This window comes from Orycteropus afer, unplaced genomic scaffold (assembly GCF_000298275.1).
Source record: "Orycteropus afer afer isolate SDZICR_OR568_19922 unplaced genomic scaffold, OryAfe1.0 scaffold00569, whole genome shotgun sequence".
NCBI lineage: Eukaryota > Metazoa > Chordata > Mammalia > Tubulidentata > Orycteropodidae > Orycteropus > Orycteropus afer.
The window spans coordinates 140,857-163,458 of NW_006922156.1; the positions used below are offsets into that span (position 1 = coordinate 140,857).

At 49.8% G+C, this 22,602-nt stretch overlaps 1 protein-coding gene across 1 annotated transcript; it reads left to right on the forward strand.

Moving 5' to 3' along the window:
• Positions 1-5,320: 5,320 nt before the first annotated feature.
• LCN9 (lipocalin 9) lies at positions 5,321-14,213 on the forward strand. Its single transcript, XM_042782992.1, has 8 exons — positions 5,321-5,422; positions 5,564-5,700; positions 6,073-6,146; positions 6,496-6,606; positions 6,940-7,041; positions 7,577-7,629; positions 13,842-13,946; positions 14,076-14,213. The coding sequence occupies exons 1-8, from the start codon at positions 5,321-5,323 to the stop codon at positions 14,211-14,213; spliced, it is 822 nt and encodes a 273-aa protein (XP_042638926.1).
• Positions 14,214-22,602: the final 8,389 nt, after the last annotated feature.

The following is a 22,602-nucleotide window of genomic DNA, read 5'->3' on the forward strand; positions in this document are numbered from 1 at the left end:
ATTCAAATCTTCTTCAGGAAAAGATGATAGTTTCTCATACAAGGCTCATTTTAGCACACTTCCTGCTACTGTTATGAGTAAGATCTTTTTTATGGCGTTTCTGGAGATGTAGATACCCATTGTTGTGGATTGGATTATGTCACCTAAGAATATGTGTTGAAATCCTAACTCCTGCTCCTGTAAATAGGGGTTTGTTATGTTAATGAGGTCATGTAAAAGTAGGGTGGGTCCTAGACCAAAGCCCTTCTGAGCTATAAAAACAGCCGAATAGACACAGAGACACATGGGAGAGACAGATGCTGAAGAATGCCATGGGACACCAGGGATCTCTACAGTCAGCAGAAACTAGGAGAGAGGTTCACAGAAGGAAAAGACAAGGTTGAGACCCTGATTTGGGCTTCCAGCCTCCAGAACTATGAGAAAATAAATTTCTCTTCCTTGTGGTATTTCTGTTATGGCAGCACTAGGAGACTGAGACAGAATTTGGTACCAAAGAGTGGGGATGCTGCTCTAACAGATACCTAAAGTACGGTTGTGATTTTGGAATTGGACAATGCATTGTTGTTGTTCTTGTTGTTATGTGCTGTCGAGTCAGACCCAACTCATAGCGACCCCTCCTTGGGTTGCCAAGGCAGTATCACTACGGAAGTAGATTGCCCCATCTTCCTTCTGAGGAGTGGCTGGCGGGCCAGAAATTTTTGATGTGGTTGATAGTCAAAGCCTAGAAGAGCAAACGCCTTGAAGAGACTACTGGTAGAATTGTGGACATTAAGGGAGATTCTGATGGTGGCTCAGGCCCCAGAGCTCCAACAACCTCCAATGGATCATCTCTGGCCTCCAGCTTCCCACATGTGTCTCCATGGTGCATCCGTCCTTGTCTTCTTTCCCAGGTTTTTCCATCATGGCCAATTTTTGCTTCCCAGCCACTTTGGGTATGTTTTAAGAAATTCAGAAAGAGGAAAATTCTATGATTCTGCTGCATGATACCATTTTTATCTAAAAGTCAAGATGATTTCTGAGATATTTAAAATTTCTTCCCTAATTTCCCTCATTCCCTTTTCCCACTCAGGCAGTGTTGGGTTCTGTGATTGGAGAAATTTGATTGTAGGAAAGGTGAGATGCTGGGACTGAAGCTTGAGTGGCTGTAGGGTCAAAAGTGTGTGTGTATGTGTGTGTGGTATTTGTATGTGTATGTCTGTGCTATGTGAATGTGTATGTATATGTATGTGTGTTTCTCTGTGAGTTTATGTGGTATGAGTGTACATGTATGTTTGAGTGTGTGTGGTATACATGTATGAATGTGTGTGTGTGTGTGCATGTGTATGTGTGTATATGAGTATGTATTTATCTGTGGGACCTTGTGTATACTTGCTGTATGTGTGATTGTGTGGTATATCTCTATGTGAGTGCATGCACATGTTTGAATGTGTGTGTGATATATATGTGTGAATATGTGTGTATGAGTGAGTGTAAGTGTATGAGTGTATGTGTCCATGTATGTGAGAGTGTATATGTGAGTGTGTGGTTGTCTGTGTGACTCTATGTGTGTGTGTGCTGTGTATGATTGTTTGGTATATCTCTCTGTGTATATAAGTGTGTGGGCACATGTTTGAATGTGTATGTGTGATATGTGTGAATGAATGAATGAATGTGTGTGCATGTATATGCATGTGTGTCCATGTATTCAAGAGTGTATATGCAAGTGTGCATTTATCTGTGTGACCATATGTGTGTATGCCATCTGTGTGATTGTGTATTGTATCTGTGTGTGAATGTGCATACCATGTGTTTGAGTGTGTATGTGTGGTATTTCTACATGAATGTGTCAGTATGAGTGAGTGTATGTGTGTGTGCATGTGTGTGTGTCCATGTATGTGAAAATGTGTGCACACAAGTATGTGTTTATCTGTGTGATCTTGTGCCCAGGAAGGGCTGTGTTCTATGTGAGCCTTGGGGGGGAGCCCCTCTCACTTTCCTGTCCCTTCGCATCTCACCCTCCCTCATTAGCCTTCCTTGTCATCCCCATAAGGGGACAAACAAAATTGGCAGGTATGGGAGTAGCCTGAGCAATTCCTTGCCCACAACCCCTCAGGCTACCAGTACTGGTTTATCCCTTTTTGAAAGAAAATGTTCATGTTTGAAAATCCTTAAATGCTTGAGAATAAGATCCCTTCCTGCCTCTCAAAGAAGAAACGAGGTGCCCCCGCCCACCACAGGCACTTTCCCTGACCGCAGACTGGGCCTGCTGTGCTCATGTGGGTGCCTGGGTTCCTTTGTCATGTGATCTCTGTGCTAGGCAGGCCAAGGTCTGTCCCCCACTTGATATAAACTCATGAAGGCAGATTCTCCCGCTACGTGTCTGGCTCCAACCTCACTGTGCACAGGGACCTAGCTCAGGGCCTGGACGGCAGCAGCTGCTTAATCAAAATGGACCTGCCAAAAGAAGGGTGGTGATGTCCCAGAAATGCCCCCATGCCATCTGCTGAAAACATTTAGAACCATCTAGAAAAGCCATACATGAGCTCAGAATCCAGCACCCTGTGAGCGACGCCCTGCTCCGTCTGTGCATTGGCACCTCAGTGCCACAGGTGATAAACTTCAGAGAATTTGAACTACTGCAGACATCCTCACCCCAATTTAAAGTCACAAAAATCACAGAGACAGATTTTCTGCAACAGTTCCTCTGAGACAGTCCTTTAAACAGATTAAGGGGTTCAAATGGCTGCCTGTCTCATCAAGGCCTCAAGCAAAGCCATTTGCCTTGTCCAAGCACTTCTCCTGCAGGGGCTCCGGTTAGAGCCAAACCGCTTCTGCTCTGCCACCTGGTGGCCACTTGATGTCCAAGTCACACCTTTAAAAACAATTTTTTAAAAAAAAAATCGTTTATTTGAAGTAGACAAGTATATTATTTATTCATTTTTTAGGGTTTTTAAAAATGTATTTTATTTTTTGTTGTTGTGAATCTACACAACAGAACAGACACCAATTCAACTGTTTCTCCATGTACAATCCAGTGACATTGGCAACTTTCTTCTAGTGCAACCATTCTCTCCCTCGTTTTTCAAGTTGCTCCTCCTCCATTAACATGAATTCACTACTACCTAAGCTTCCTACCAAAACTTTCAAGTTGCTGTGGTCAATTTGATCCCATACAGACAGTTCTTAAAAGAGCACGATGCTGGAGGCAAAAACCAAAGAACCAAACACACTGCCGTGGAGTCGGACCTGAATCATAGCGACCCTTCCTTGGGTTGCAGAGGCAGTATCACTATGGAAGTAGATTGCCTAACCTGCCTTCCAAGGAGTGGCTGGTGAGTTTGAACTGCCAGACTTCTGGTTAGCAGTCAAATGCCTTAGACACTGTGCCACCAGAGCTCTCATGTTAGAGGCAGACATTCTTTATTAGTTAAACAAACTATTGTTTGGTTTTAAGAAGAAGTGAGGGATATGTTTGGTTCAAGGTTTAAAGATGATCTCAACGCAATGGTTTCAGGGGTTCATCCAGCCTCCATGGCTCAAGGAAATCTGGCTTCCACAACAATTTGAACTTTGATGAGGAGACCCTCAAATACCAAACCAAAAAGACCAAATCAACTGCCAGAGAGTCAATTCTCTCACACAACGCCCCTAGAGGACAGAGTAAAACCAAATCAAACCAAACTCGCTCCTGTCGAGTAGGATCTGACTCATAGCGACCTCTCCTTGGGTTTCCGAGGTGGTATCACTATGGAAGTTGATTGCCCAACCTTCCTTCTGAGGAGTGGCTGGTGGGTTTGAACTGCCAGCTTTCTGGTTAGCAGTCAAATGCCTTAGGCATTATGCCACCAGAGCCACCAGAGGGTTTCCAAGGCTGTCAATATTTACAGAAAGCCACTGTCCCATCTTTCTCTTGCTGAGCAGCTGGTCAATTTGAACCACTGACATTTTGGTTAGCAGCTGAATGCTTTAACCACTGTGCCACCAGAACTCCGTGTCTCACCAACAGTATGATGGGATGAAGGCAAAACTTTTTCCTGAAAGGGGATCAAATTGATTCCTGGCTTGAACAACCCTCTTCTTTTTAGAAACTCTGGAGGGAAAATCTGCTAGAAGGAAAATCTGACTTAAAACTTTGAAAACAATTTAGTACCTGCTGAGCCTCAGGTGGTCTAATCCACCAGAGACACCTCACAAGAAAGCCCTAGCCATCTACTACCACCACCAATTGCTGTCGAATAGGTCAAGGTGGAACCAGCCACTAAAAACCATGTGGAGCACAACTCTACTCTGGCATGCAATCATCAGTCTGGTCATCAGCAAATGGTTTGTGTAGGCAAGGTCCAGAACCCTTGGATCCATGCTTAGTCCAGCTCCAGTACAATTCTGGAATTTTCTGTGGCTTCAAGGCAGGGCTGAGAAGAGTAGTGGCTAAAGGGGCAGGAAGGGAGGATAGAGGACAAGAAACTCAGAATTCCGTAACGGACAGACATGGTGCCCACACAGCTCACTCCCAAGAGCCTTCCTGCCCTGAGCCCACTCTGTCTCCCCACTTCCATCTTAAGGAAGCTGCCAGACCACCAGCCCACCCTGGGCACATATCAGGACACGGATCAGTGCCTCCAAGCACAACACCTGCCTAGGGCAGGCAGATATGTGCCCCTTGCACTGGGAGGCGGAGGTTCTTCCCACTGTCATCTCCATCTGATCCCACATCTGTGTTCTCCAGCACCTGGCCTGAGCCCCCCACTTCTCCCTTTCTGGTCCTCTTGCTGTCTCCAGGCCCCTCATGGACAGCTCCTTCCTCCACCCCCACCCCCAAACAATCAATAACTCTTCCAGGAGGTTTTTGGAGTTTCACACAAGCTCACACTCAGGTGGCTACAACAGTGGGGTTGGAGGGCAGGGAGCAGGGAGGGAGTGGGGGGTGCTGGGGGCCATGTCCCTTCCAGAACTGTGCTTTCCTGCATAGCCCATTTGTTGGCGTCCATGCCTCAGGGAGCCTCATGAATGCCCAGTGCTCTTTGGGGTAGTGTTCTGGCTGCCCACATGTTCCGCCACCATCAGACACTTCCTTGGTAGCCCTTAGTAAGTGGACTCAGTAGCCCAGCCCACCCTCAAAAGCATGGAGGGGGGGGAGTGATGCAGTAGTCTGGGGGAGGGGCACGTGGCAGGGGGTGTGGAGGGAGCATGGAAGCGGGGGTGCTGCAGTCTGGGCTTCCTTCCCAGAGTATAAGGGACGACTGTGGCCAGGAACTGGCCTTGCATGGAGGCCGGAAACCACAGGCACAGGGAGGGGGATAAAGGTGGGACCTGAAGGCCAGGTACCACCTCCCCCCCAAGGATGGGCCTGCTGCAGTTCCTGCTAATCCTGGGGCTGAGCCTGGCTGCTTCCCAGAATCTCGACCTCAGCAAGGTCGTGCACAAGAATTACAACATGGCCAAGGTGGGTCTAGGGGCTGGACCAGGCAGCTCTTCCCCCTAGGCCCGGGTATCTGATCTCCAGCAAGATTGACAGCTCCCCGGAGGCTCAACCCCAGCCCCAAGGACCCAGAGCCCCTCCGCCCACTGGATCTTCTATTGTCAGGTCTCAGGTGTCTGGTACTCCATCTCCATGGCCTCCAGCAACCTAAGTCGAATCCAAAACAACGGGGACCTGAGAGTCTTCATTGAAAGTATTGAAAGCTTAAAAAATGGTAGTCTGAAATTCAATTTCCACTTCATGTGAGTGGACCAGAGGGACTCTGGGAGGTAGGGGTGGGGAAGAGACAGGCAGGAGGGGAGAAAGGGTGCTGGGGATGTGGAAGACAACAGAAGGCCTAGACTTGGGTCACTTGAACTTGGGACCAGCTGGTGACCTGAGCCAGTCTCATGGCTCTGGCCAGATGTCTTCCCTGTAAAATGGGTTGAAAGTGTCAACTCCTCCAGAAGCCATGGGAGGGGAGATGGTCTGAGAGAGCCAGAGCCAAGGACATTTGGACGTGGGAATCCTGTGGGTTAGAACAGGAAGCTCTCTGCAGGCTGGATGCACAGAGGCTGTGGGCTGATGGCCGCAGCCCTTGCATTGCCTCCAAGCCTCAGGCTAGCTTGTCTCAGGGTGCAGGGGCAGTGTGAGCCAGTGACTGTAGTCTGTGAGAAGAAGGAGAGCAACGACAGATACACCATTGACTGTAAGTGAATGACTTTCTAAAGTCCTCTTTTCTCAAGACAAGGACACCCCCCCCCCCTTCTCAGGCCAGATAAGAGCTGATTTAGCTGACTTCATTGGGACCCTGGGCATTGGGCCCAGGAAGCAGGGCAGGTGTGTATCAGGTGGGGGCAAGAGGGAGCATTGAGTGTGCAGATGATGGAGGGTGGGCGATGCCACCACTGCCACTGCTGCCCACCTCTGAGGATCCCCACCTACGTGGGCGCTGTGTCCACAAACTTGACTTCTCAATGCCAGCCACACAGCACAGAAGCACACTGTAGTGATGCTATGGCAGAGGCCAGCAGATCTGAGCTGGGGTATCCTCACAGATGAGGGCGAGAACGACGTGCTCATCCTGGAGACTGACTACATTCTCTATGTCACCTTCTATCTGCGTAACGTCAGGGATGGTGCTGAGACACGGGTGCTGGCACTCTATGGTATCCTCCTTCACGCCCCCTCCAGAGTCTTCCCTGACCCTCCCTGATCACCCCTACCAGAATTTATGATACCTTTCCTGACCCCTCCAGGGTCTACAATACCCTTCCTGACCCCTCTCTCAGAGTATATGGTACCCCTCCCTGACCCCCCTAGGGTTCTATGGTTGTCCCAGCTGCTTGGGGGAATAGCCAGGGTTACCAAGGATCCCTCCTCCTGTGGACAAAGGTCTCGCCATGACCTCAAGTTCTGGCCAGAGGCCCCCTGCTTCTCCAGTGCCATGCTGGCAGGGTGAGGGGCCCAGTGAGGACCCCAGCCATTGCCATCTGTCCCAGGACGGGTCCCGGAGCTGAGCCCCATCTTCCTGGACAGATTTAGGAAAACGTGCCAAAAATATGGACTCGGTCCAAATGACATCATCAACCTGAACTACTTAGGTAGGTATCCCTGCTCTCAGTCCTTGTGCCGATGCCAGGACCCCGAGGAGTCTGTGAGCAGGGGTGATGGTACAAATGCCCACAGCCCGGGCTGAGAGCTCCACCCATTCTCTCTGGCCCCCAGAACCCTGCTATAGATGAAGGCAATAGAGGAGCAGCAAAGGCCCCTCCGGTGAGCAGTTCTAGGGCACAGGGTGGGGCTGGGGGGGCAGTACAGGAGGCAGGGGAGCACTGGAAAGGAGCACTGAGGATGGAGGGGCATGGGGGCAGAGGGCAGGGGACAGGGGGAGGCAACACAGTGGGTGGAGACAGCACGGGAGGGGCAGGAAGAGGCAGTATGGGAGGTGGGGGGAGGCAGCATGGGAGGTGGGAGACAGCACCTGGTGGGGGACAGCCCTGGTGGCAGGGTAGGCACTGGGAGGGGACTGTGGGGGGTGCATTGGGGGTGCTAAGTAGAAAGCTGGATGGAGCTGGTGAGAGACTAACATCCATGATGGCCACTTGAGCCTCTTCTGGGAGCACACCCTTCCTGCAGGTACCCCTGGGCAGGAGAGTTTGGGGTCTGAGCAGAGACAACACCAGACCTGGGTGAGCTTCCTGGGGCTCCACAGCAGAGACCTCAGCAGAAAAGGCAGGGTTATTTTCTCAGGCTCTGAGGCTCTAGAGGAGGATCTGTCCTTGTTTCTTTCAGCTTCTGTGGCTGCCTCTTGAGACCATATGCTTCCATATCACGTGGCCCTCTTCCCTCTGTGTCTGTCTTTTTATGAGGACACCTGTCATGGGATTTGGGTCCTGCCCTCCTCCAGGATGACCTCACCTGGAGATCTTTGCCTTCCCCACATCTGCAAAGACCTTACTCCTAATCAGATCCCATTCACAGGTTATGAGGTTTAGACATGGATGTGGTTTTGGGGGCCCCCATTTACCTACCCCAGACCCCTTCTCCAAGCCTGTCCCCCCCCACTCAGGATCAAGCCAGGCCCTCCATCCTCCACACCAGCCAGGCCTGTCCCCCCTGCTCTCCACATTTGTCCCTTCTGAAGGCATCTCCATATATGGTTCCAGTCCCATGGGGTCAGAGGGCCAGGTGGGGAGTAGGAAGGTGACAGTGCCTGCCCTTCTCTCCCTGGGTTCTTGTTCTCCTGAGACAGTCAGCAGCAGCAGCGACAGTGGGGCAAGTGCCACTCCCTCCACTACCCCCTCCACCACAATTAATGTTTTGGTGACTACAAAGGCAATACTAGCCAATCTGTGGTTATTTTGTGGATTAAAGGTGATTGTCCATTACCAATCTTCTTATTTTATGGATCAAAGGAGATTATCTACTGGGCATTTATTCCAAAAACACAAAAACTTTTGTTACAGCAAAAAACCTCCATGCAAATGTGCACAACAGCTCCATTCATAACAGTCAGAACCTGGAAAGGACCTGAAGTCCCCCAGCGGGGAACAGCCCACCCACACCCCTCAGTGGAGAACAGCCCACTTGACATGGCCCACCAGTGAACAGCTGACCAAACTGGGGCATCCATGACAGAGGGCTGACAACTTAGCACAAAGGGAACTACTGCTGGTGTGCCTGCCCCCTGGGCAGGTGGCAGGGGACTGTGCTGAGTGGGGGAGGTTGTGGTTACATTCCATCTGAGCCCATCTCCAGGATGTTCTTAAAATGACAAAGTTATGGAAATGGAGAATGAACTAGTGGCTGCAGGATAAGGGGTTGTGAAGTGGGAAGGAAGTGGGCATGGTGATGAATTGGCACCAAGAGGGATCCTCACGAGGATGGATGAGCTCTGTCAACTCTGGTGGTGGACACACAAACAATCACATGCAAAAAATTGCATACAACTAACATACACTTTCACACACACATGCATACACACACACATGAGGATATTTGCACAGGTGTGTGCACATACACACATGTGCCAACATGTGCACACAAGACCTCAGGTGCACACATGCATGTGCACCCACTTGCAGACACACACATATGCTTGTGTGCACATGTACATATGCACATGTGTGTGTGCACATGCACATGTAAATGTACACATGCATATGCACACACAACACCACACACATCACACATATACACACAAATCCTACACACATCACATGCTCACACCACACCCCCCCACCATACACATATCACACATACACACATATTACACATATACACTCAAATCCTATACACATCATATTCTCAAATCACACACACTACCAAGCACATATCACATATACCACACATCATACATACACACACAAACCCTACACACATACATACACTCATACACACCATCACCATCATCACCACTTGTGGTGATTATGTTTGCGTGTCAGTTTGGCTGGGCCTGGTTGAGTGGCTGGGCAGCTGGTGGTAGTTATGCCCCATGATGAGACTGGCAATCAACTCTATGGTGGGATCCACCACAAGCAGCTCAGTAGCTGCTTTGGGTATGTGGTCTGCTTCCTGTATATAAGAAGCAGCTTTGGGAATGGTCTCTGTCTAGCACATGGCATGCTTGTACCCTGCATGTAGCCATGCTGTTGTTCAGCAGCCCACCATGCTTTGCCGACCTTGGGACTTACAATGAACTTGAATTAATGGCCTGCCATGTGGTTTGGTAACATCAGGACTATGCCCTTTTACTTGTCAACCTTGGGCTTCTCAGCCTCAGCAGCCAGCAGCTGTCTGAGTGAAGAAATGCCTCTAGCTCCAGTGGGCCAGGAGCAGGAGGCAGAACTGGACCCCAAGGTTGAGGGGCTTTCACCCAGCCCCTAGAGTCTGGCACTTTGAACTTGGACTTAAAGTCTCCAAATTGTGAGAGAATGAACTCCTGTTTGTTAAGGCCATCCCATTTGTGGTATGTTCCTGTCAGAGTGGCACTAGGTAACCAGAACACCACCTCACAAGACTGGCACAAAAAGAGACTGTGTTTGGTCTCACATCTGAAAGGTGCAGGGACAGAGCTGCCCCCAGGCAGGACCACATCCCAGGGCCCAAGTCCCTCCCTCCATGGGCCTCCCAGCCTTGGCCCCTCCTCAGGCCCCACAAACCAAAAACAAACCAAACTCACTGCCGTTGAGTCAGATCTGACTCATAGCAACCCCTCCTTGGGTTTCTGAGGTGTGGTATCACTACGGAGCTCTGGTAGTGTAGTGCCTGAGGCACTTGACTGCTAACTAGAAGGCTGGCAGTACAAACCCACCAGCCACTCCTTGGAAGGAAGGTTGGGCAATCTACTTCTGTAGTGATACCGCCTCAGCAACCCAAGGAGGGGGCATTATGAGTTGGGTCCGACTCCACGGCACATAACAACAACAATCACTACGGAAGTAGATTGCCCAATCTTTCTTCCAAGTGGTTGGTGGGGTGCCTTCTTGTTAGCAGTTGAATGCCTTAGGCACTACGCTACCAGAGGCTGCCCTAGCTCTCCTCCCATTTCCCAGTGCAGTGACAGGCACCCAGGCATCCCTCAGAGGCCTCTGGGTCCTGGCCCTCCCTGGTCTGTAAGCCAGGAGGGTCCCTGGGCCTCCCGTGGTCACAGTGGAGTCAGCTTTGTCCAACCCTAGTGGCTGAGAGGATGAGTGGGAAATGGGGTGCTGTGGTAAACGAGTTGCTGTGAGAAACGGGCTACTTTGGGAAACAAGGCACTGTGGGAAACAGGACACTATGGAAAACCGGGAGCTGTAGGAAATGGGGCACTGTGTGAGACAGGGTGCTGTGAAAAACAGGGCACTGTGAGAAACAGAGCATTAATAGGATGGAGAGGGAAAAATCATAGATGATATAATTATATGGAAAATACCCAACATAACCTGCAGATAAATTCTTCAAATTTAAGAAGTGAGTGTAGAACAGTGAGTGGCTAAAGGATCGACACACAAAAATCAGCTATATCTGTATGTGAGCAATGTCAAGGGTAACAACTATCACTCAGGTAAAGGGACCACTTTGCCTCAGTGTTTTCACTGTTGACCAGAGTAAAGCTCTTAGGAGAACGGTAGGGTCAGTGAGATCCCTGGTTAGAGGTTAGGGGAGAGGAGGCTGGCTGCTCTACCCCAGGGCAGACCCACAGCCCTACAGGAGAGGTTCACCTGTGTGCCCTTCAGAGGGGTCGTGAGAGCTGGCTATGACCCTTGGGTGACTGTAATACAGTGTGTCATGCAAGTCCAGGAGGAAGAGGGCTGGGCTGCCTGTCCTTTCCCATTCACCTGCTCACAGAATCCCTTTACTTTCAACTTTTTTGTATCCTTATCTTTTTGTAATGTAATTGAACTTTTTTTTCTGTCCAGCCTGACAATCTTTCTTCTCATTGGATCATTTTGGTGCATTTATATTTCATGTAATTACTGATCTATTTGGGCTTGAATTTATCATCTTATTATTTTCTCTCCATGTGCCTACCTGTTGTTGTATGTTCTTTTCTCTCCCTTCTTGCCACCATCGGGATTATGTGTATTACTCCATTTTCCTCTTCATTGGCTTATGTTTACACACTCTCCTACTTGTCTACTAGTGGGTACTCTACAGCAAGGGTGGCAAACTTTTTCTGTAAAAGGCCAGATGTTGTGTTGTTGTTGCATAGCAACAATAGTTATATGCCTTTGAGTCAAACCCGACTCATAGCAACCCTTCCTTGGGTTTCTGAGGCGGTATCGCTACAGAAGTAGATTGCCCAACCTTCCTTCTGAGGAGTGGCTGGTGGGTTTGTACTGCCAGCCTTCTAGTTAGCAGTCAAGTGCCTTAGGCACTACACTACCAGAGCTCCCAAAAGGCCAGATAGTAAATATTTTATGCTCTGTAAACCATACAATATCTATCACAACTACTCAATTCTGCCATTGTAGTGCAAAAGCAGTCAGAGACAATATGTCAATGAATAAGCATGGCATCGGGAGCTCTGGTAGCATAGTGCCTAAGGTGCTTGACTGCTAACTAGAAGGCTGGCGGTTCAAACCCACCAGCCACTCCTCGGAAGGAAGATGGGGCAATCTACTTCCATAGTGATACCGCCTCGAAAACCCAAGGAGGGTCATTATGAGTCAGACTCAACTGGACAGCAGTGAGTTTTAGTTTTGAGTTATGTTCTAATAAAACTTTATCTACAAAAACAGACTGTGGGCTGGATTTGACCTATGGACCTCTTTATCAACTCCTTCTTCAATGATTACTATGTGCACTTTGACTTATCAATTATCCTTTGGTGTATTCTGCAGTTGTTGGATGTAGTGTTCTGTGATTGACACTTGGGGGTAGAGTGTTTCAGGCAGAGGAAACAGTCTATGAGAAGGTTCCTAGGCTGGAGAGGACCTGGTGTACTTGAGGAATGACAAATGAGGAAAGACATGTGAGTGTGGTGTCCTGGAAGCCACGTGGAAGAAGTGTCCCATGGAGGGGTCAGCCTGGGCAAAGGCTGCTAAAGTCCAGCAAGGGAGGACTGAAAGTGAGCCCTGGGCCTAGACAGTGGAGGCTGTGGTTGTGGGGGTGAGTGCAAGTGGATGGTAAACCAAAAAAAACCAAACTCATTACCACGAGTCGATTCGACTCATAGCAACCCCCCCTTGGGTTTCCGAGGCAGTATCTCTACAGCATAGTGCCTAAGACATTTGACTGCTAACCAGAAGGCTGGCGGTTCAAACCCACCAGCCACTCCTCAAAAGGAAGATTGGGCAATTTACCTCCATAGCGATACCACTTCCATAGCGATACCACCTTGGAAACCTAAGGAGGGGTCGCTATGAGTTGGATCTGACTCGAGGGCAGTGAGTTTTATCGGCAGTGAGTTTTATCACTATGGCAGTAGATTGCCTAATCTTTCTTCCAAGGAGTGGCTGGTGGGTTTGAACTGCCAGCTTTCTGGTTAGCAGTCAAATGCCTTAGGCACTATGCCACCAGAGCTCCTAAGAGACTGTAAGTGCCCACAACTCCTTCAGGGAGTTCTGCAGCACCGAAGTGGGCCATCAGGGTCATTACTGCCATTGAGATAGGAACACGGAGGCCCAGGGACCTAAGGACACAGGCACTGTGTCCCCAACCCACCCTCCACATCTCCCATCAACCCAAGAAATCCAGAATTCAGTACCAGGTCCAGGTAGCCCAGTAGGGAATGGCTCTGGAACCAGCCCAGAGCTAGGACAGGGGTGTACACCCACTCATTCTAGCTCCCTCTGTCCAACACTCTTTCTCCTTCTCCCAGCCCTGGCCTCACTTTGTTCTGCTCACCTGTTCCACCTCCAGGTGCACACACACACACACACACAGAGAGAGAGAGAGAAAGTGCCCCAGAAGTCCTTCCCTGACCAACCCCACAGTGTGGCCAAGGCCCAAGCCCATTTCACAGGCTTGGCAGACAGCGAGGTCTCACCTTCCCTGAGGCAATCTGCTGAGCCCTGGATGCAGTGGGCATTTGGAAGGAGAATTCAAGGGCACAAGTTTCTGCCATGTCACTGAGGACCTGAGTGAGTTGATTATTGGAGCGGCTCTGTGTAATATCCATATACTAGAAGCCAGCCTGGGGTCACAGTCTGTTCTTGAAAAGGAACTCTGAAAATTGCGTTATTGCCCAGAGGCACTGATTGGGACTTCTGGCAAGTGGCAATACAGACACCGTGGACCTAGGATTCAACAAATAGAATGTAATTGTGGAGAGCAGGAGGGGCTGGCAACAGTACACCATGTGGCTGCCCCTCCCCCTCAGGGGACAAAAGGGCCACCAGCCACTATCTGGGACACACATCTGTGGCACTTCCCGGTTGTCCCTTGGCCACTCCATCCTGCCATGGCTTTCTTGTAGCTGGCAGTGGGACTGAGCTTGCTTGGCAGCCCCCAGGCCCACCATGTGAACTCCCAATTCCAGTTCACTGGTCCCCAGAACCCCAACTTCAAAGAGCAGCTGATAGTCAGCCACAGGTGTCAAGAGAGAGGGGATAAGTGACTGGGAGGCAGGATGGAATTTCGAGCAGGGGGACTGTGGAGACCCAAGTGGCCCCCAGCCCCAGCTGCACCTCCCATCTCCCCCTCCTTGCAGATCTTAGGCAAGTGGTTCTCAGTAGTAGTGGCCTCCAACACATCAGCTTGGATCCAGCTGCATGGGGACATAAGGTTCTTCATCTACACCATCCAGATGAATGCCACAGACCTACAGTTCCAACTCCATGAGAGATAAGTCCTCCAAAGGGAGTGCCAATGGCCCTAGGCCCAGGTAAGTTCTCGTTGCCATCACCCACAAGCCCAGGACCTCCTCAGGGCCATCTTCCAGGCTTTGAAGGGGTAAGGGAGACCCAGAAGTCAGTGGTGATTCAGGGTGGGTGGGGTCTGCTGCCTTGACAGGGACACAAGTGTCAGGAAGTCCAGGGGGGCCTAGAGGTCTCTTGCTCCACTGAGGGACTCCAAGGATCACACCTGAGCTGCCCCAGGGCACCGGCTCCAAAGGTTTCATCACCCCTCCCAGGGAAAAGGGCATTTGTCCCACTCCCAATGACTATGCATAAGACACAGAAGCACTTCCAGTACCTGCTGGACCACGAATATAGATCCTGGCCAGTGTGAGCAGTAAGCCCCAAGCTTGGGTGGCATCAGCCACATCAGAGCCCTGGGATGGACACAGTCATGCGCTCTTTGCGGTGGGTGAGTGGAGTGACCCAGAAAGTGTGAGATACAGACAGGAGGCTGTACCCCTGTCCTCATCCTGCCTGCGCATGGCTGGTCATCCGGCACCATCGTGGACCATGGCTTTTCTGGATCCACAGGCACAGGTGACAACATGATCTACATGGAGCAAGTGAAACTCCAGCACTTCTTGCTTTTCTGTACCCACAACCAGAACTATGAGGAGGAGACAGTGGTGGCAGACTTCTACAGAGATTGCCCACCAAAGACCCCTGCTTCAGTGTGCAAACCCCAGCCTACTCAGACTGTCTCAGCAAAACCAGCTATCTGGGGCCCAGGGAGGAGCTGAGGGTTCTGGGAGAAATGCAGGGGAGACAGAGAGGATGCAGGGGACTCAGAGATGACATCGAGGACTCAGGGAGGATGTGAGGCCTTCAGGGGCCCAGGGGGCTGAAGTTAACAGGAGAAAGGAGGGAGTCTGGCCAGCCACTTATCACCAGCCATCTTAAGCCCATTTGGGGACAGAAGAGTTATAAATTATGAAATAAATACAGCTAAACAGGCACATGTGCCTGCAGCCCAAATCCCTTTCCTTGCCCTTTCCATCTTCTTTAGCTTCAAAAATACACAAGGTAAGCAAAATTTGAGGACAAGCCCCTAACTCTACCACCTTCTGTGGAGGAGGGTGGCTTCTGCTTCTCCCTGGCAGTCTTGTGGACAGGGACACATTGCTGCAAAACTATAAGCCCAATATCTGTGTCCAAATGTCTCAGGCCTGCTGGCATCCCATCCCCCACCCCCAAGTGTCACTGATCTCCAGCAAATACAAAAGAAGCAGGGCAGATGAATGTGTCTGTGGGTGCCACGAACGCTGCCTTCCTCTCTCTTAGCTTAAGGAGCTCCGGTGCCATGGTAGGTAAGACATTAGGCTGCTAGCCAGGTCAGCAGTTCAAACCCACGAGCTGCTCCATGGGAGGAAGATGAGACAATCTACTTCCATAAAGATTTACAGCCTTAGAAACCCAATGGACATCACTATGAGTTGGAATCGACTCGATGTCAGTGTGTTTGGGGTTTTTTGTTTGTTTGTTTGTTTGTTTTTTGGTAACAACATGGTGGAATCAGGAGATGTTGGTGCTGTTAGATGTTCAAATGTCATAATGCCTAGGATGGCACCGCCATGCTGGGTCCCAAACTTCAGGACTAAAGTTCTGATCATCCAGGAGCTCCAGCTACTCTCACTGGACATCTTCTCCTGTCACCTTGCCTCATGGTCCTTGCTTTACTCAATGTCTGCTGCCGGCTGGACATCAGACAGCTCACCTGCTGGTCCTGCGGGTAGAGCAATGTTGGGGTGGACATGCCCGTCTTAACCTCACAGCCATGCTGCTGGCCAGGCAGTACGAGGGGCTATGCCAGGAACTTTCGGCCGGAGCTCCTGCCTTTGGGCGACGACACGCTGGGGTCACTTCTTGGGTGCCAGACTTGGGACCTGAACATGATGTGGACCTCAGTGGACATTCCCGTGGGTGGCTTCTCTTCCCTTTAAACAAGCTTGTGGGGAACCCACACCCTAGCAAACATTTTCTGTGTCCTAGCCTCTCAGTCAACAAGGAACCAACAAACAGACAGGCACACAGGGCCCACAATCACCAGCAAGAGGAGCCCGCTCTGGACACTGAGCTGGTCCTGGTAGGCCCTCACCTCCTCTCAGGTACAGGGCCTGAAGTCTTGCTCCCTGAACCCGAGCAGGTCATAGGCAGCCCCTGTTCCCCCAGTGATGCCTGTACTCCCATGTAAAAGGGACAAAGTCTCCAAGCACCACCACCACCACCACCACCCCGCATGGCTGGGATTCAAAACATCTGCCCAACAGATCCTGGTGTAGGCTCCATACTAGGGAGGTAGGCAGGGCCATGTGCATAATCTCTGCCTCCTGAGAGGGCTTGGAGAAGTGACAGGTACAGGTTCCCAGGAAGCTGTAGGTACCCTAGAGATGACAGCTGGATGGCTGTCCTGCTTAGACAGACGCAGACATCCACTATGTGTCAGCTAGCTCCGTGCCAGCTGTTGCCCACCAGGAACTGCCAGCTCAGAGACTCCAGCTGGATGGAGCTCCTCACCCTGCCGTGGGCAAGGCCACACTCATGTTCTCAGCTGCATACTCTGCTGGAGGCAGGAGGGCCACAGTGGTCAAGCCCAAGGGCACAAGGTTATCAGCTAAGCAAAATTCATTCCCATGGTCTGAAGGGGGGAAGAGAAATAGACCTCCTTGTATCCATCAGCAAAGCTAAGAGGTCTCACAGTGCCCCCAATGTGACTGTGAAGGTGGTGTCAGGAGTCCTGGATCCCAGAGTCACCGTGTCACTGTGAGCTCTGCCATCCCACCCTTGAGGCTTAGTTCACACAACCTGTACCCTTAGCACTCTGCCTTTCCCACCCAGGCAGGGGGTTCAGAGAGGGCCCTCTGTCCTGCCTGGAGTGTCCGCTCACCCATTTCTTCCCCCTTGGTTGGCCCCCATCCTGTCCTTCAGGAGGCTGTTCAGTTCACCGTCCTTCCTTCTCCCATAGATGTTGAAAGGAGACAAAGACTTTCCTCCAGAGCCGACACAGATAGAAAGTCTTCCTCTAGAGCTGGCACCCGGAATTTGGACTTCTAGCCTCCTAAGCTGTGAAACAATACATTTCTGTAGTTAAAGCCGTCCACTTGTGGTATTTTTGTTATAGTGGCACTAGATACAACACTTCCCAGTACTTGCTATTTTCTGTTTTTCTGATGAAAGCCATCCTAGTGGGTATGCCGGACCTCTGGCATTTAACTGCTAACCAAAAGGCTAGTTCAAACACACAAGCCACTCCTTAGAAGGAAAATTGAGCAATCTACTTCCTTAGAGATTAGAGATACCACCTCGGAAACCCAAGGAGGCGTTGTTATGAGTTGGAATCTATTCAACAGCAATGGGTTGGGTTGGGTTTTTTTAGTGTGTTTGCAGTGGTGTCTCACTGTGTGTGGTCAAATAAGTTTCTTTATGTGACCTTTTGTCTTGGTTCTTCAGAAAAACAGCTTGAGAGAATTTTCCCCTAAGCCTTGAAGAGTTACCTTTGTTTCCAACCCCTGAAGTTTTGTTACTTTTGTGCAGGCTGATCAATGTTTCCTGGGTAGCTTGTAAATAACTTGTTTTTGATATTTTTTGTCTGGTCCTGGACTGTAGCCTGTCCTTTGATGGGTCAATAAACTATGCAAATGAGATGCCTGTAACCTACTATGCAAATAAAGTGTCTGTGGCCTATTGAGAGGAGATTGGTCAGTTTGTGGCTCTGGTAGGAGTGTCATGCCTTGAAATTGACAAGGAGTTTGTGTGTTTAAGCAGCTAACCCCACAGAGGTTTTTCAGACAGAAAAAAGCAGGAAGACAAGCAGAAGGAAGAAGAGAGAAATGCAGAAGAAGAGAGGAGCCAAGGAACCTCCTAAAGGAATTGTAACAATTAGGGGGTATTGTAGTCAATGTCATGAAACAAAATGTGTATGAATTACTATATGGAAAGTGAATTTGCTCTGTAAACTTTCACTCATATCACAATAAATTTTTTTAAAAAATATACAAGAACTGTAATATGGGTCAAGGGCTGTAACACTGAAGATGGTAAGAGATCCAGAAGGGGCCCAGAAGCAGAGCTGAGCTGAGAGGGGCCTATCCTAAGGGGGCCAAGAGGAGCTTGTCCTGAGAGGGCCGACAGAAGGCCTGCATGCTTGAGAGGAGCTGAGAGAGTCGTCCTGTACTGAAGAATGGAGACTTTGCCTACATGCTTCCTGATCCTGATCCCTAGTTGCACCCTGTTATTTCCTTAATAATCCATTTTAAACTGTATGTACAGTTGGTGAGTTCTGTAAGAAATTGCAAATTGCCATACCCAAATGCAGAAGGGAGGAGTGCTGAGTGGAGGAAGGGTGGCCAGTGTCAGAGATGAAGTGATACAGCAGTTTGGAGAATGGCAGTCTGGGATATACTTGACCTCTGCCTCATAGGAATTGGCGTTGTGCTGATTCCTGTATTTGAAGTTATTCACACATTGTGGTTTTAATTTGCAAGTTGGAATCAATTCAACAGCAACTGATTTTTAATGACTTGGTGGCAGTGAGTTTGGTTGAAGTTGACCATCTTTCCATGTGCGTATTGGCCATTTGTATATATATCATCTTTTGTGAAATGTCTATTCAACTCCCTTGTCCATTTTTTAATTGAGTTGTCTTTTTGTTGTTGAGTTGTAGGACTTCTTTATTATTCTGGGTATTAAACACTTATCAAATATTTGTTTCCCAAATATTTTCTCTCATTCAGTAGGTTGTCTGTTTGCTTTGTTGATAAAGCCCTTTGATGTAATGTTTTTAATTTTGATGAAACCAAATTTACCTTTTTTTTTTTTTGTCTTTTGTTATTCTTGCTTTTGATGACAGCTAATATTTTTTAAATTAGATCACACCATACAAAATGTTGACACCTCTCTTGTCTTTACCTAAAATGCTCATGGACTTCAACCTCTGCCAGTACATGTAGATTAACTGCACTTTCAAAAATCAAGAAAGGAAAAAGGCATAGCTCCCCATCCTTGTCTGTCCAGCTGTCAGCACCTCCCCATGATGTTTGATGTTTGGGACTTGTACCAGCATCCTAAACAGGCTGTTGAGCCTCTGCAGTTGCTCAGAGAATGGAGGTGCATGTTGCCTTTGTGACATCTTGGAGCTGCCTTGCATGACACCCTTTCCTCTGGCCTCCTCCACTCCTCCCAGGGGTGATGGTGGTCTCCATGGAAGTACATCCTGACATCTGCCTCTTTCTCCACGTATTGCAAGGACAGGGAGAGGGTGGCTGGTGTACAGCGTGCACAGCACCCCTGGTTTGTGTGGAGCTTTGCCTGCACATATGCACAGACATGGTGCAGTTTGGTCCCCAAGGACTCTTGTTGTAACAGTTTGGGGTAGGGGATGAGTTGCTGCTCTCTAGGGTACTGAGGCCCCTGTAGTACTTAAGGTTGTGTGTCAACTTGACTGGGCCTTGGTTTTGAGTGGCTGGGCAGCTGGATTTAGTTATTCCTCGTAAGAAATTGTAATCTCCTCCATGGTGGAATCTGCTATGAGCAGCTAAGTAGTTCCCTTCAGGATGTGGCCTGCTTCCAGTATATAAGGAGAAGCTTTGAGAAAAGTTTCTAGCTTTTGGCACATATGGACCCTGTGTTTGGCCAAGTCTTGGCCTGTCATTTTGCCTGCCAATGTTGGGATTGTGTCATTGTACTTGCTAACTTTGAATTGTCAGCCTTAGCAGCCAGCAGCTGTCTGAGTTACGAGAATCCTCCAACTCCAGTGGGCCTAGAATAAGAGGCAGAGCTGAAGCCCAAGGTAGAGGGGCCTTCACCCAGCCCCTAGAGCCAGCACTCTGAATTTGGACTTCTAGCCTCCTAAATTGTAAGAGAATAAATTCCTGTTTGTTAAAACCATCCACTTGTGATATATTTGTTTTATCAGCACTGGAGAACCAAGACAGAATTTGGTACCAGGAGTGGGGTGCTGCTCTAACAGATACCTAAAATGTGGAAACAGGAAAAGAGCATGTCCCTGGACCTGGGATCCCTGCACTGAGACCATGGCAGAGAGACCAGCAGAGAGACTGGCAGATAGACCAGCAGAGAGACAGCAGCAGAGCTGAGAAACTGGCATGAGACAGAGAGCAATGAGCTTGCCAGCCCTCCGAGCAAGAAAGCTGAGTGTCTTTGATGGGAGGCTTTCTGGTGGAGTGGGTTGCCTTCAGGCACTAACTGGCAGAAGCTGAGAGACCAAGGAAATGGGAAGCAGAGCTTCTTCCGTTTCAAAGGGTAGGATCACGGCCTTTAGGAGTGGAACCATCACAGCCTTCTAGGTTTCAAAGAGTCAAATCTCCATCAGCTTGGTTCTGGAATGTGGAGCTTCTGTACATGACTGCCAGTGGGATGGGGCCATATCCACTACCAAAAGTGAGTGGGTGGGGCTGCCCAAGGGGTAGAAGAACAGAGCCTGCAGCCAGTGGGGTGAGGTCTCTACTAAGATGGACTAGGAGACTCAGGCTGCCCAATGAAGGAGATCTATACAGGTGCCAAGTTGACATAGAGTGGAATGTTGTGGTTAAGGGTGTGTGTCAAATTGTCTTGGCCATGGTTTTGAGCGGCTGCACAGCTGGCTGTAGTTATTCCCCATCATAGGATTATAATCACCTTCCTGATAGAATCTGTTGTGAATAGCTAAGTAGCTGCCTTCAGTGTGTGGCCTGCTTCCAGTATATAAGGAGAAGTTTTGAGAAATGTTTTGAGCTTTTTTGGCACATCTGGATCTTGCATTTGGCATAGTCTTCATCTCAATGGCCTGCCATGTTGCCTGCTGCTCTTGGGATTGTTCCTGGACTTGAACTAGTAGTCTGCTGTGTTATCTGCTGATCTTGGGACTATGACATTTTACCTGCAGACCTTGGGTTCATCAGCCTCAGCAGCCAGCAGCTGCCTGAGTTAGGAGATACCTCTAGCTCCAGTTGGACTGGAATAAGAGACAGAGCTGAAGCCCAGGGTCAAGGGGCCTTCACCCAGGTCCTAGAGGCAGCACTCTGAATTTGGACTTCTAGCCTCCTAAAATGTAAAAGGATAAATTCCTATTTGTTACTTGACCTCCTTCCAGTGTGTCTGTTATAGCAGCACTAGAAAACGAAGGCAGTCCCCTTCCTTCTGCAACCTCCATAGTCCAGGCCCCAGGTGCTTACTGGGTCATAGTAGGGGGGCGAACAAACAGGTAGCCCAGTGAGAGGGCGGGCACTCTCAGTGGGGTCCAGGTTTGGGCCAGTCAGTAGTACCCTGGTGGCCTGGCAGCTGCAGAGGAGAAGAGGGTGAAGTCTTGGAGCCTCCTAGGCAGAGCCAGGTGTGATCCTGGGTGAAGTACCTTTCCCTGAGCTGTGAGCTGGTCTGTGACATGGAAGGGAGGGTAAAAAGCCATTCTGCGGTAATCAGGGGCCCGGCGCTGAGTCCATCATGCTAGATTCCAATCCTTACTCTAACCCTTTCTGTCTCAGATTCTGTGCCTTCTCCTTGTGTGCCACAGTTTGCAAACTGGAGACACCTGGGCTGCTTCCTCAAGTACTAAATGACATGATTTGAGCCTCGTCCTTGGCAGGGTGTGGGTGCTAACAGTGCTCTGTGCAAAATGGCTAATTCACCCCTGGTGGGATCCAAAGCCCCAACAAACATGTGTCCCCAAATTGTGCCCTGAGAGTTTTGATGGGAGGCTCCAGAGCCAGGACAACAAATGGGGAAGGGATAAGGACACTGAGTGCCCTCAAGTGGGAGGACAAAGGAGTGTCCCAGCGGGCCAGAGGACTGCCCACACACCTTGGGTGGACATCTTGGCTGGGCAGGGAGGTGGGCTCAGCTCTGGGCAGGCTGTTCTGAGCATCTGAGCCCACTCCACAGGCAGCAGCATGGGCCAGAGGTACAAGCACAGCAGCAGGAGTAGGCCTGAGAGCAGAGCTCTCATCTGTCCAGGAGGGAGAGTGCAGAGGGCTGGGCCAAGAAGAGCTTTGCCTCTCCAGGTGACTTTGCAACCTGCAAGGCTGCGCTCCTGAACCTGCCGCTGCCTGCAACCAGTGAGGACAGAGAAAGGGGTCTCCCTGGAACCTACCCAAGCTGCCCAGCCTCCTATTGTGTCTCCCGCCAGCCTAGGGGAGTCAGTGGCAAACCCCTCCCTCTCAAAAAAAAAAAAAAAAACCCAGACAGTCACAGCACACCTGGGGGTAAGACAGAGAGGAAGAAGTGGGGACTGGGTACTATGCCAGGTGAGTGGGTGACCTCTGTCCTTTCCCACTCCAGACCCCTCACATGGTGGTTCCATGGCCACTGGAGGAAGCAGGCATGGAAATCCCACTTAAGAAGGGGAGC